The sequence below is a fragment of the Orbicella franksi genome, chromosome 7 (assembly GCF_964199315.1).
Source record: "Orbicella franksi chromosome 7, jaOrbFran1.1, whole genome shotgun sequence".
Taxonomy (NCBI): domain Eukaryota; kingdom Metazoa; phylum Cnidaria; class Anthozoa; order Scleractinia; family Merulinidae; genus Orbicella; species Orbicella franksi.
This window is the reverse complement of record NC_138151.1, coordinates 29,155,093-29,169,024: the sequence shown is the minus strand read 5'-3', so window position 1 is coordinate 29,169,024 and position 13,932 is coordinate 29,155,093. Positions and strand designations below refer to the sequence as shown.

Here is a 13,932-nt window from a genome sequence, read left to right as displayed (position 1 = left end):
GCATAGTACATACCTGTCTTAGCAATTTCCACTTGCTTAAGCCAACCTTTGTGATAAAGAATTTCAAATTCGACCAGTACAGTTGCCAGCTGATTAAAGTGGCAGATAATTTTAATTGCCTCTTGCGTCTTCAGACAACTTGGATGACGCTCGAATATGTCCATTGGATTACGAATGCGCCTCATGAGCTGACGAGCCCAGCTAATTCGACCGGAGATAGGCGGGAAATCACGGTGCACGGGGGGATTTTCACAGTTCCGTTGGTACATCTGCAGCAATAGAAAGGAAGGCATTGGAGAACATGTACCGACATAATACGTGGATGTCACTTTGACATCTCTGTGTGATCCTATGTAGCATACATGCTGTTTTGTGAAATTTTGTCGTATGGATTTGCGATTTGTGGACCTGCTGTCAACATCACAAGCCAGGATGCAAAAAGTGCTTCGAAACAACGAACTCGAGGCTCTCCGGTATTGAAGAGAAACGCAACATACTTTTAGCTATACTTCCCGAGTTGGAAACATATAAAAAGAGGATTAATCTTCTTGAAAAAGAAAACAAAGCCCTGCAAACGAGCTTGGAGATCGCAAGCAGAGATCGAGGCCCTAAAAGCCATTGTTAATGATGTCAATTTCAAGCGAGAAGCGGCCAACACCTGCAGTGAAAGCACCGAGCGCATGTACTTTGTTCAAGTACATGCGTTATGTAATTATCACTAGGAGGAAGCCATGTTTGTCTATTGCCGAAGCCCAATGTTGCCTTTCAGCGCCAATTTATTAGAAAGTTCGTAATATAAAACTTTGTAAAATAGAAATGGTAAGTTTATGTTTAGGGATTTTCTCGGCAAAATGGAATGTAAAAAGCAGTATTTATTTTGCAATTTAAATAATTTCTTGCGACGAAAATCGCACTCGCCAAACGGGCGAGTGATTGATGATTTGCGCTAGCCCGACACTTACGACACCCGCCTGGGCGAGCGGGCGAGTGCTAATGTCGTTAACCCTGAAAGTAGTGTAAGTAACAAACATAAAATTCTGTTTCAGTAAGAATTCGAACAATTAATGTAGAAACAGAGGACAAGGCATTGTAAGTAGACGAACTATAATCTAATTAGTATAATTGTATTGTAATAAACGCATTGTAAGTGGTGTATTAATTGTGAGAAGTAAGTATAGCGCAAGTATATCTGTAAGTATAGTAGAAGTGCTGTGTGTAGTGTAAGTGTTAATCCTGTAAATAGACTTGCATAGAGAAAATACAATTCAGTTTTCTTAGAGGCAAATAAGACCACATGGGCAAGACACACGTGATGAATAACAAAAACATTTCATTTTGATCTCTAAAAATTTCTAAAAACTCTGCTACAGTTCACATTAGTATACCTTGGATATGACTTCCACCTCCTTGCCGAAGTGATGAAGAAGGCAAGCATACCGCTCTTCAATGGAAGACTTCAGACTTGGAATTCCAAGCTTTTCAAATCTTAAACATATCGAAATAAATCACTGATTTAACCCGCTAAATAAACCACGTTTGATATATCACTATTCTAACATTTCTCTGAGGCTTTCCGGACAAACCTCTACATTTGGTGGTGTTTTCTTGGTATCCAAGTCTCTTTTGGAAATTAAGGGACAAAAGACCTATTCGGTGTTGTCCATTTTGTTAAGTGAAAAGAAGATTGTCTCTCATGTTCAATTTATTTCTTTTTCCGTAAAAAGGAGTGTTGTGGTTCTGATCACAGATTAGTTTTTCTCAGCCGAAGAAACCCCGTGGATTTTAGAAAGGATTAAATTCACAATGCTGATCGTTTTGACGCTAAATCACGCTTTATTGTATCTTTTTTATTACCTCTCATTCGCTGTTTTACTTTTAAAGATAAAACGACCCGATGAAACGAGACAAACGCGCTTATGTTAATAACGTTCTCATGGTTTCCTGAGAAGAATATTCATCTTAAGACCAAAAATAAAAATTTAGTAAATAATTTTAGACAAAAATGACGAACACTCGTCTCAAAAACCACACCTTTTGGGAAGGTACATGCCTGTGTTTCAGTTAACATAGTCGAGGACCTTCACCCATCCCAGCCCGAACACAAAAGACATCTGTCTCACCTGCCAAGAAGCTCTAAAGACTGTGCGATTGTGACAATCTTCTCAAAGCAGCCACTCATAAACATTTGTAAGTGTTTCTGTCGACAAATAAAAACGCAAATTACTTCCTGCCCCAGTATAGCAGTACTGAAAGACTTTACAATTTGCAAACCTGGATATCACTGATCTGCCGCCTGAATTCAAAGAAATCTGCTTCAAAGTCTGGCTTCCTGTGGTCCAAAGGATCATAAGGCTTCTTCTTTAGAGCAGAGTACATGTGCTGGAATCTGTTCGAGATGGTTTCAATTCCTTCTATCTTGGACTCAGACAAAACAGAGAACGTTTCCAGGGCATTCAGCACTTCTATAATCTGCAACACCAATGGCATGACTCATTTCATTAATATTAGTATTTTGTCATGTAGAAACCAGAAAATAGGACGAAGGCTGACAGTGGTGGTTTTGAGAAGGTAGCAAAACTACACAAAACTTCAACCCGCAAGTCGCGTCCACCAGTCGAGCTCGGCGCCCGAAGTAGAGGAAAACCACCACCCACGAAGGACGGAGAAAGCCTTCGCTTTGGGGGAGGGGCATATAGTCTGACATCTGATATTTCAAAATGTACGAATACAATGCAAATCTTGGTTACATTTTAGATTTTGATTACAACAAATATATATGGAGTAGTCCACAAATTCCCAGTCCCAGATTCAGGATACTGCATAGGAATAATTCGCCCATAAGAATGTACTGATGGGTGGACACACATCAGGTTTGAGTTCTATGGGAACAAACCCTTACCTTGAAAACACCGTTTAATTTACAAGACTGGAACACTGAATGAAAGAAGATTTCATTATTTTCGTCCCTCTGGCTCAGTTGTTCGAAAGGTGGATGATGCTATCCACAGGATGAATCACTATGTAGCAGATAGCTTGGTTTGTTCCGTGAACACTACTTATCCACTGGATGGCGATTTATCCGGTGGATAGCATCATCCAGCCTTTGAACAATTGGGGCCAGGTTTGGACACCATGTAATTAAAGAAGGAAGACAATAATTGTGTGAAAATATATGACAAAGCTCTTCAAATATGTGCACCTGGTTTAAACGTTTGCAGAATGTGTCAAACTTTCCAAAGATGTACATCTCGGAAAATTCAAAAGGTTTCATCGTTGGATCCTCGGCGATCCGCCTCTTTGTTCGTTGAAAGCACTTCTGATATTCCTGATTTAACCTCAGACAGGCCTTGAGTTTCTCTATCAGAGGTTGTCTTGGTTGATCCCACACGCGGTTCACGCCTTGGTCAGTTAGGTAGTTCTTACATGCAGTCACCATTTGGTTTGTCACCTGGAAAATAGCAGGAGCCACTAGTCAAAACAATTGTGGAAATTCTAAAGACTGTAAAGATGACCACCTGGGCATAAAGAGACATTAGAAAGCTTAAGCACAAACATTTTTGAGAAACGAATACGAACCAGAAGTCAAATTTTCTCTTCTTGGCACATATACTTTTCGTTACAAAAGTTCTAAAAGGTAGAATGACAGCTTGCCATCTCATTAGTTGAAGATTTGAATATGTGCCAAAAGTGTGCATGCGAGCCAAGTGACCCACTGGCTTATCTCTGTGTAGAATGAAGTGACTAGGAGTATTTCTACTCCCCCCCCTTGGATGGGATGCTAGTCCATCGCGGGATCACCCCTAGCATTAAAATAATTCAATGATACCCCATTCGAATTTTATGTTGCAAAACTGAAAAATATTTTCACAGCTTTTCTTTCTATCGTTTATTCACATCTCGTAAAACGCCTTCAGTGTATCTTAATGTGGTGTTCATTAGCTCTTCATCACCCAATGATAGTGCTATTTGAAATGAGAAAGGAGAAAGAAAGAGATGTCTGTCATTAAACTCATACTGATTACAGTCCACTTAGGTTCATAGCTTGCCTTTATGAAAAGTGATGTCATCCTCTGAGATGTGTTACAGTATCTAGATATGCTGTGTATCATTTGAATAGCATTGATCAGCTTAGGTATACAGTCGATCATTGAAACCTTTGAAGAGGAAGTAGAAGATAATAGCTGTGAGATAAATCATGCACTAATCAGTATGAATAAACTCTTCACGATAACTGCAGAAATTCTCGCCCGCTCATTGGTTAATTTTCATTGTCAATAAGCGGACGGACATATGAATTTATAATTTATGTGAGGCGTCAACGAGCGAGAGCAGACAATTTGACAATTTGGTATCGTAAAAAAAAAGCAAATTGGCGTCAGCTTTTTACGCGTCTGTCCCGTTAGTGACGATGAATTTCGTCATTACATTGTCAAAGTAGTCTGCTGATCCACAGGTACTTTGACTATGTTATGATGAAATTCATGATCAATAACAAGACAGACACATGAAAAACTGACGTCAATTTGTTAAAATAAGAGATTCATTCTCGGGGGGAGGGGATACTCCCTTTTATGAGCTATATAGTTATGTGTGGCCCCAAAGGGTATGGTTTTTCAGCTATTTTGGTCGGAAATAGGGTATCGATTTTGGAAAAACTTCTGTTTCCATTATTATCGATCAGACCATCATCAAAAGCCCTCCATAAATCATCTTTAGGGAAACTGTGCTGGCCGAAACTTTCATAAATAGGGGTATCGAATTTTTGGTCAGGTCATAAATAGGGAAGGGAAAATCGCAGACTTTGGTCATAAATAAGATAAGGGTTTTGGGAAGTGGGCCGCATACCTCCACCCAATTTTTTTGGGAGTACCCCCACCCCCCCCCCCCCCGATTCATTTTACCAATGAAAATGTTGTTTCAGTAGGAGCTTGAAAATATTTTCTAAGGCTATTATATTATCAACTTGCGGTTTTATATTTCTAATAACCAATAGAAGCTTGGGGCATTTTAAATGAACTCTGTGGTTACCTCAAAAAAGCAGTGGAACTTTCTTTTACTGAAACAACAGGAATAAACCCTTAATATTATAATTGCCCCTCTAACATCCGGATAACAGCTTGGAAACATTTAAAATCAACTCCAAGTCAGTGATTGTTGCATTAAGCTAAGTGTTATATTAATTTCGCACCGGGTCAGCGTGGTAGAGTGGATCCCACTCTTTTTCCAATGTGTACAGAAACTTCACATTGTCTTTTGCTTCATTGGCAGCATCCGTAATGCGACAGTCCAGCTCACGCCAAAACTGTGTCCATGACAAAAAAATTAATGAAATTACTAACTTAGTTCTTTACAAGCATGTTTTCAGAATGTAAGCCTCTAGAATGTCTGTAAGTACTATAGTTAAGTTCAACTGGCACACTCAAATGCCAGCGCCAGAATTGTCACCAAAGACTATCACTAAATGATGGGATCGGTTTGATATAGGTTACATGTATGTGCCCAAAAGGTTGACGTAAGGTATTCAATAAATCAAAAATGGTTAGATATACCATTTTGCCCGCGAAACGTACCAGAAACAAACATGAACAATTTTGAATCTAACCTGGCATCTTTGAGGCCAGTGAAAGCATCAGTTCAGATTACAATTCAACAATTCAGATTACCTTAAGTGTTTTAGACTTGGCAATAAGCAATATTCTTATCACTGCTTTACAGTCAGCACCCTTGATTTGCTCCACCAGTGAGTTAAATTTGGCCATCCTCATCTTCCAATGTTCCAGTTCTGCCATAGGTCCAGTATCATCTGCTTCTCTCCTCATTTGCTCACTCTCGGCTAGCACCTGTTAAAAATAAACATGAAATTTTCTGATATTTGACAGAGCTGGAAATTTCAGACAATTTCAGACCACTTGAAAGCTAAGAAAGGAAGGAGTAACTTTTGAGGTTCGTAAGAACAGCCATGCCAGTTTATTGAAATATTTAAGGGATAACTGAACTGTTAAGTTTTGGAGTGGTAGTTTTAGGATAGTTAGGGTAAGGTTTAGTTTCAGGGTGGATGTTCCACTATTGTTAGTGTTACCTTCATCTAACTTCCATTAGTATAAATCAGTTACTCCAAATGCTGTTCTGTTATTAGCTATGCTACTCAATATCTGTTTTGTTGTAGAGAATGTGAGTAGCCTGGCAGTGGGTGGTTGTTAACCAAATGGCGGCCTCTTTGCATTTTTTTAAGTGTCTATGAGGAGGATTTAGACAAAATTTTGAATGACTAGTCGATTTATACTTAAACAATGAGATCATTTGCTCTCAATTTCTGCGTGTGAGAAATGATGACGGCACATACGCATGATCGTTGACGAGGGCACAGCCCTCGTCAACTAGCATGTGATAGAAATCTTGACCTCACAATATAATTGTTTAAACATCAGCCTCCTCATGTCAGCCATGTAAAGCCAGGAATGAAAAGGTACTGCATCTTGAATTCTCTTAACCTGTTAAAGGACAGATGTTAATTTAGTAAGAAGAATTGACCTGTTCAATCTGTTTGCACCAGGCGTGCACCAGCTCATCCAGTCCAGCCAGTAATTCTGGACTGTTTGCTATGGCCTGATAGTCTGCTGACCCCTCCAGAGAACTCACATCAATTATTTCACAAGGGTGCAGCTTGATTGCTTCATTCACTGAAGCATGTGCTCCTAAACGTAACATAAATACATACAAGGTAACTAACTGGTGGCTAGCAATGTTACTCAACAATCCTTGTGAGATTTCTCACTGTAAGCCTTGTATGACATGGAATACTTTTGATTATCTCAAATACTTCAATATTGCCAATCTGTTCAAGTTTGAAAGGCATATTTCAGGTTAATCACCAATTTTGTATCCATTACTTTCAACACCCTTTACAGGAGCTGATAGGCCTAATCTGGAATTTGACGTCAACAGAATATATTCCTCTGTTCAAAAACCTGTTTGAAAGAATATTTCAAACACAAAAAGCAGGATGCTTTCACATCTCCAAGCACTCAGAATAGAGTTGAAAATATGTGCAGCAAGACATTATGATTTTTGATAAATTTTGAGGTGTTTGGAAATGAGATAACACTCTGCCTGGAGTGCACGATGTTTCTTCGAAATTCAAAATCAAAACTAGAAATAAATAGAGAAACAAAATGTTTAAAGATATGCTTTAAATTCAGCTGCCCACACGACAAGCAAGGCTTTGATTTCCTTTGTTTTAACTAAAGAAATTATTAATTAGTGTGATCAGCATCAGTGGGGAAAAAACTAAGAAAGGCCACACTTACATGAAAGAGTGGAATTGTCCTGACAGTAATAACACAAATGAATTACTAAGAATTTCTCCAGCTTTTTCATGAAATGGATGTCTTTGTTTTAAACTGCTTCACTGGAAGGGTTAAAGAAGGTAGCACAACAAAAAAGACATTCAGTCAATGGCATACACTATTTAGAATAAAGCTTGTGCTACCAAGTTATAGATTACTTATTATCTTCCTAAATTTTTATAAGAATGGTTATATTCTTGTCTTACCATCAATAAAATGAACAAAGCTGTCTAATGACTCAACAAATTCTTTCCTGGCTTTTTTTCCTTGTGGAGTCTGTGTAAGTTCCCCCCAGCTGGACATGGCTTTAATAGCCGGTAAATAGATCTTAGTAAGATGTGATCTAAGGGCTGGGATGAGGGATCCTGCTTCTGTTACATTTATCATGCCAAAGCATGCTTCCTAAATAAAAAAAAATGAGGTCAGTCACAATTTTCCAGGGGTTTCGTTTAGGGTCGCGCACCAGGCAAATTAATCTTCTGTGAAGATGATTTTCCCCGCCCCGTTTGACTATCTAGGGGAAAGTTTTATTCATAAAGACGTTCAGTTCAAAAATTTTTGCCTGCCTGTGAAAGCCAGTTGCCTTCCTGCTGAAAGCGTTAATGAAACTTCTGGTTTTGAAGCTGGCTGACTGAAACAGATTTTTAAATCAGTCATAATTTATAAAACTTCATGTGTAAGTAAATAATAATTAACCGAATGTTTGAGATTGCCCAAAAAATTGTGAGGACTCAAGTCACTCACTGAAGACTATTTTCTCTTCCATTGAGCAAGGTTTTAATCTTTTACATGTAGACCTGATTTGCCAGGGCAAAATTGGCTGGAATTACTACTGTGGTGACCCATTTCTAAAGATATCACAGCCATAGCTATATACATGCATGGTAGCAAAGGAAGCAAATTACATATGGTCATTTTGCATAAAATGGTTGACTAAGATATCATTAACATAATTACATAAAACTTTTAGATATAACAGACAGGCTAAATATACAAAAACCAAGATGGCTTCTGCCTTGCAAGTTTAAAAGATAATACAACTTAAGGACGGTGCCTACTAAACAAAAGGTTTTTGCGCCAGGTTAGGACCACACAGAAAATGTAGATCTTTGCAAGGGCTATTGGAATCCACACAAAAAAATGGGGGTAGCCACCCACTTTTTCAAGATAATTAGCTTTGAATCTCATTAAAAATGCTGACATCAGCATTTTTTTGAAAAAAAAAAGAAGAAAAGGATATTTCTTCATAGAAGAATTTGCCTTTACATACAGAAAGGCAAACACATTTATAAAGATCTTAGAACTGCATGGTTAATGGTTACATAAAAAACATTTTTGGTGTGTTTTTAATAACAAAATCGTTTCAACAGCACTCTTAGCGTCTCTGACAGCCTTCCTCTGGTTCAGCTAAAATACAGTCTAAATACCTTTTGCTCACAACCAGAAACTAATCACGTGTTGAATAGGCTTGCGACTTCCATTTCATAGCATAAAATGTAGGGATAGCTACGTGTTTTTTAAAGTTATTCATTTTTTTAGAAAACTTTTACGGTGCCTGTTACATTTTTTCCTGTCACCTCCCCAGTAAGTCAAACATTTGCGTATCTCGTGCTTGTTTTGCGTGCGCACTACGTCATCGGCAGGAACATGTTAACAGTTGGATTTCAATATAATTTTCGTCATATAACAGCCAGGTTTTCAGCTAGAAGAGGTTAAAAGTTAGTGGTTGGCGATATGCTGCTCTTCTGGTGTTCCTGTTTAAAGTACAGGTTCATTAAACTTGATTCGGTCACAGCAGGAAAATTTTGCTTTCATTTTAGTCATGTGCTTGGTAGCGTAGTTGATTACGTCAATGCCAATCCTAGCACGTGCATGGCGCTTAAATCATGTCTTGCGTGATGCACAGAACGTGTGCGCACTAACAAAAGTAGGCACCATCCTTAATGAATTAGTCACCTGTGAATTCATAGTAAACTGTTAATGACTGAAACTGATTGAAAGGTTACTTCAACTTCGGTACTTGATTTCAAAAAAGTATACTTATATCATAATATCCTCTAGTAATTACGTACATCTCCAATGTTTCTCATCTTTAGTTCTTTGTTGGCATCTGATTTGGCACAGTACACTAGAGTCCCTGTTAGTCCCTCCTCCAATCCATCAGTTACCAGAAGCACTTTACCAGACTTGGAAGCATGCACTGAACGAACTCGCACTTCAGTAGCTGACAATAAACAACACTTGTACTTGTGAGGCACTGGTTCCCGTAATGGGAAAAAAACATCACATGATTTCGCTATAATGTAATGAAATTTAATTGCAACCAGCCACTTTCTCCCTCTTCCTAAAAAGGTAGCAAAGGCTAGTCATCTTGTGGTATTCACTGAGAGCTACCTACTGAAGATTCTGTTACATGTAATTCACATGTATTCTGGTACTGTAGCATACAGGTGTGTTATAAGGATTTACATTACCAGTCCACTGTTTAGCATTTGAAGGAGTAAACTTACTGCTTAGCCCCTGCTGATCAAATTCCTGATAAAAGAACAGCAACGTTCTCCTTCCTTTTGGCTTTAGAAAGCTGTCTATCAGGTACACTGCCTGGAGAATTAATACATGGATGCATTTAAATTAATACATACTTACATTGTATACAAAACTGAAACTTTTATGGGGCTTACAACCACTGAATCTTAAGCAAGGTTTAGAAACCATCAGGTGTTGTTCAACAACGAAACACGTGAGAACAACATAGAACTTTGCAAACACATCCGGCAGCTTAAAAGCAAACAGCAACACTGCACCATCAAATGGAAGATCCTTGCCGAACCCTACTCAAACCTGACTAAGTGATGCAACCTACGCACGACTGAGAAGCATTTCATTATCACTAAACCGAAGCTGGCAACACTAAACAAATCAAACAAATTAATTTCCAAATGCTGGCATTGGTGAAAGTTCATTATTAGATATAGTAAATTAACTGCATTTCGTTTTGACAGCGTGCGCATGCTGGCATTTAAAATATTGACATGTTCAAGGTAGCATGTGCATAAGTTTTAAAATTTTAGAAGTTCATTCGGACACTCAACGATTGATTGTAACAGTTTTTTAAGATGTTTTGTAACAGTCTGTTGCAACAGCTTATTGCGTCTTGCACGACCATACTGTTGACGTGTATTTTAGTAGGCTTCAGTGTATATTGAAACTAACTGATGAGTGGGTTAACTTTATGTTAGCCTACAAAACAGAGCTGTATGAAACTCCATATGTACTCAAGATCTGAGTGGTCTCCCAACACATTTTGTTACATGTATACATACATGTATATATCTTATTTCAGCCAAGAAAAAGGGCTGTACTGGGAGATAATCGGTCTTTGCTCTTGACAGTATAAAGGACCAAACACAGCCTAGTTGGTACAAAAAAGACCAAGGGCTAGTTATCTCGGTACATTCCTGACAAGCCTGGATTGTAAAATATTTATCACAAAAGTGAAGATTCTAGATAGCAGCAGACATGTAAAGATTTTAAGGAAAACGACTACTTTTTTAAGTTTAAAAGACATGTTTCGACAGAACTTCTGTCATCTTCAGTTGAATGAATGATTACAAAGCAAGTTGAATAATAAGTAGGCAAAAATGCTAATTAAGACAAATAGTAACAACAGAATGTGAAAAGGTGTAAATTAAAAGGATAATTTTAGATTTACATGGTGTAATTGCTGATTGAGGCAAGGTAGTTCTTTTTGAATATGGATAGCCTCCTTTATCTTGAGTTGAAAGACAATGATTGGGACCCATAGCATCACTGGGACCCATAGCAATCATTGTCCCCGGGGCTACCCCCTTACCACCTCGCCCACGTTTTACTTTAAGCTGCCGCACATAGGCCATTTTTCTGTCATCACTCAGAAGAAGATTCGACACTTAATCAAGCGCTATTGTAATGATTTAGACATCAAATTAGTTTTTTCTTCCTTTAAGATAGGTAACCTTTTTGGTGTGAAAGACCCTATCCCCGGCGGGCTTCGTTCACGTGTGGTTTATAAGTTTACATGTGCGGGCTGTAATGCCTGTTATGTCGGCGAAACCTCCCGACATTTTTCCACACGCGTACGTGAGCACTTAGCCGTTGATAGGGCCTCTCACATCTTCAAACATCTTCAGAATTCTGAACGTTGTCGCTCATTGTGTTCAATAGACTGCTTTCATATTTTAGATCACGCCACTACCAGCTTTCAACTCAAGGTAAAGGAGGCTATCCATATTCAAAAAGAACTACCTTGCCTCAATCAGCAATTACACCATGTAAATCTAAAATTATCCTTTTAATTTACACCTTTTCACATTCTGTTGTTACTATTTGTCTTAATTAGCATTTTTGCCTACTTATTATTCAACTTGCTTTGTAATCATTCATTCAACTGAAGATGACAGAAGTTCTGTCGAAACATGTCTTTTAAACTTAAAAAAGTGGTCGTTTTCCTTAAAAAGTGAAGATGTAAAGAAAGATATCTCTTGATCATGGACTGGACCTTGGTAACCTTCAAGCGTGACCTAAATTTCTGATCAAGAACCTACTGAGTACTTACATACATGTGAAGTCTTCAAAAACAAGAAAGGAAAAGAAAGTTGGAAGAAAAAGAAAGATGTAAGCCTACAAGATCAATTGGGACAGGCAGTAACCTGTCCAGTGCTTGGAAAATATTGGACAGGCAATAGAGATCAATCAAGAACAGACAAACTGGTAATGACCAATGAGCCCATTAAGAATACATGTTGCTTTTGTGAAGAGCTAAAGCTTGTTGCTGTAATGTTGTAGCTGTTGTTGCTGTTGTTGTAGTTGTCTTTGTATTTATAAAGCCTTCAATGCGAAACACAGACCGTAGACTGCAGACTGGGGGTAAAATACACACTGAGGGTAAAGTACAGACTGCAGAACAGGGGTAAAATGCAGACTGTTGACTGCAGATTTTTTAAGTATATGTTGTGTTATTTACATTATTGAGTGGTAACGGTAAACCGCATTATTCAGGGTCATTGCAGTGAAAGTCTGCACTCTGGTTAGACAGAATACCACTCAGGTTGAGAGAAATAACGCTCCAGTTAGCCTGTTTATGATTAGCTCTCGATGATGGAAATGGTAGCACAATTCAGATAAAAAGTCTACAGTCTTCATTTTACCCTCAGTCTGCAGTCTGCAGTCTGCATTTTACATTGATCGATTTATAAAGACCTGTATAAAATAACAAACTATTTTTGACCAACTTACCTTTCCAGCGCCAGCTTTGCCGTCAGTACACAATTTTTACAATAACTGCAGAAATTCTTGCACACTCATTGCCTAATTTTCATTGTCAATAAGTGGACAGACACGTGAATTTATAATCTCTGCAATCTTGAAGTGACAAGCGAGAGCAGACGAGTGCACAATTTGTTATGTAAAAATCAAATTGACGTGAGTTTTTCATGCGTCTGTCCTGTTATCAACAATAACATTGTCAAAGTAGTCTGCAGGTCCACTCAGCTATCGCCACTTACTTTGACAGTGTTATGACGAAACTCATGATTAATAACAGGACAGACGCATTAAAAACTCATGTCAATTTGTTAAATAAAGCTTTCTTATATAATAACTCTGAATGAATTAAGCTTAATTATTATTTGGTTAAACTTTTCTTACCTCATCCGAATCAACAATAAATTCTTCAACAGCAGAGACTTCAAGATCTATATAGCTTCCAACGATTCCCATAATAAACCTGTACTCATCTGATATCATTCTTTTTCGAGCTTCACGGTTTTCCCTCGCTTTTTGCTGCAGCAAAAGAGAAAGATTTTTTAACTACAAACGGTATAAATTCCATTGAATAAAAAAAAAATTCAGAATCCTTTTGAAGCAAACGAGTTTCATCTCATACCAAGTTGAACTTTGGAATTGAAAAATAAGTTCTTTTGTCGTTTCTTACCAGACTGAAGCAAATAAAGTAACGAGTGGCGGTACATGCAGCACAAGTCGAAGTCTAAAAGTTTAAAACAGCTTTTTTTTTTCTGTAGCCTACAAATTTCTTTACCTGTCTTTCCTTAACATTTTCTCCAGTTAGTGGATGAGCAAATTGCGAGGCAATACTTTTACGTCCTCTGTGTTTATCAGCTTTAGAGCCAGCAGCGTGTTCCAATGAGATGCTACCCGCACTTTTCAATGAACTTTTGCGACGATCCTTGCCGTTCGGCATGGTCCTAGGTTCAGCCATGTTCGAGGTTTCTTCGCGACTCTCTGACAGTTCTGTAAGTAACGAGTGCGCTTAAAATTGCTCAAACGCTAAACTCGTCGCGTCTAAAAACGATTTGAAAGCAAGCCTTTGACCATCTCGATGGTCAGAACAACTTCAGAAATAATTTTCCTTGGATATTTTCTTTTCTTTTCAAGGAGAAAACAATCGCGTGTCTCCTGCAGAAAAACGCAAAAAAAAATTGACGAGAAGACCGCCGTGATGGTTTTTTAACCAATCAGGTACGAGAATCAGACCTGTCAGTCAATTCGTTGCTTAGAAACAGTTATGACGTTTAAACGCGGGAATCTC

General features: G+C 38.2%; 1 protein-coding gene across 1 annotated transcript in view; it reads right to left on the bottom strand.

Annotated features, from left to right (window-relative positions):
• Positions 1-13,851, bottom strand: part of LOC145492943 (dynein axonemal heavy chain 8-like) — a 69,427-nt gene extending 55,576 nt beyond the window's left edge. The window contains exons 1-14 of the mRNA XM_081472321.1: positions 13,423-13,851; positions 13,032-13,166; positions 9,857-9,947; positions 9,419-9,561; positions 7,553-7,748; positions 6,532-6,695; positions 5,664-5,840; positions 5,189-5,302; positions 4,047-4,154; positions 3,200-3,448; positions 2,272-2,469; positions 2,121-2,197; positions 1,386-1,485; positions 14-269 (exon numbers count right to left, since the gene is read on the bottom strand). Of these exons, the coding sequence (XP_081328447.1) occupies positions 14-269; positions 1,386-1,485; positions 2,121-2,197; positions 2,272-2,469; positions 3,200-3,448; positions 4,047-4,154; positions 5,189-5,302; positions 5,664-5,840; positions 6,532-6,695; positions 7,553-7,748; positions 9,419-9,561; positions 9,857-9,947; positions 13,032-13,166; positions 13,423-13,602 (2,188 nt within the window). The 5' untranslated portion in view covers positions 13,603-13,851. The remainder of the gene's footprint in view (positions 1-13; positions 270-1,385; positions 1,486-2,120; positions 2,198-2,271; positions 2,470-3,199; positions 3,449-4,046; positions 4,155-5,188; positions 5,303-5,663; positions 5,841-6,531; positions 6,696-7,552; positions 7,749-9,418; positions 9,562-9,856; positions 9,948-13,031; positions 13,167-13,422) is intronic.
• Positions 13,852-13,932: the final 81 nt, after the last annotated feature.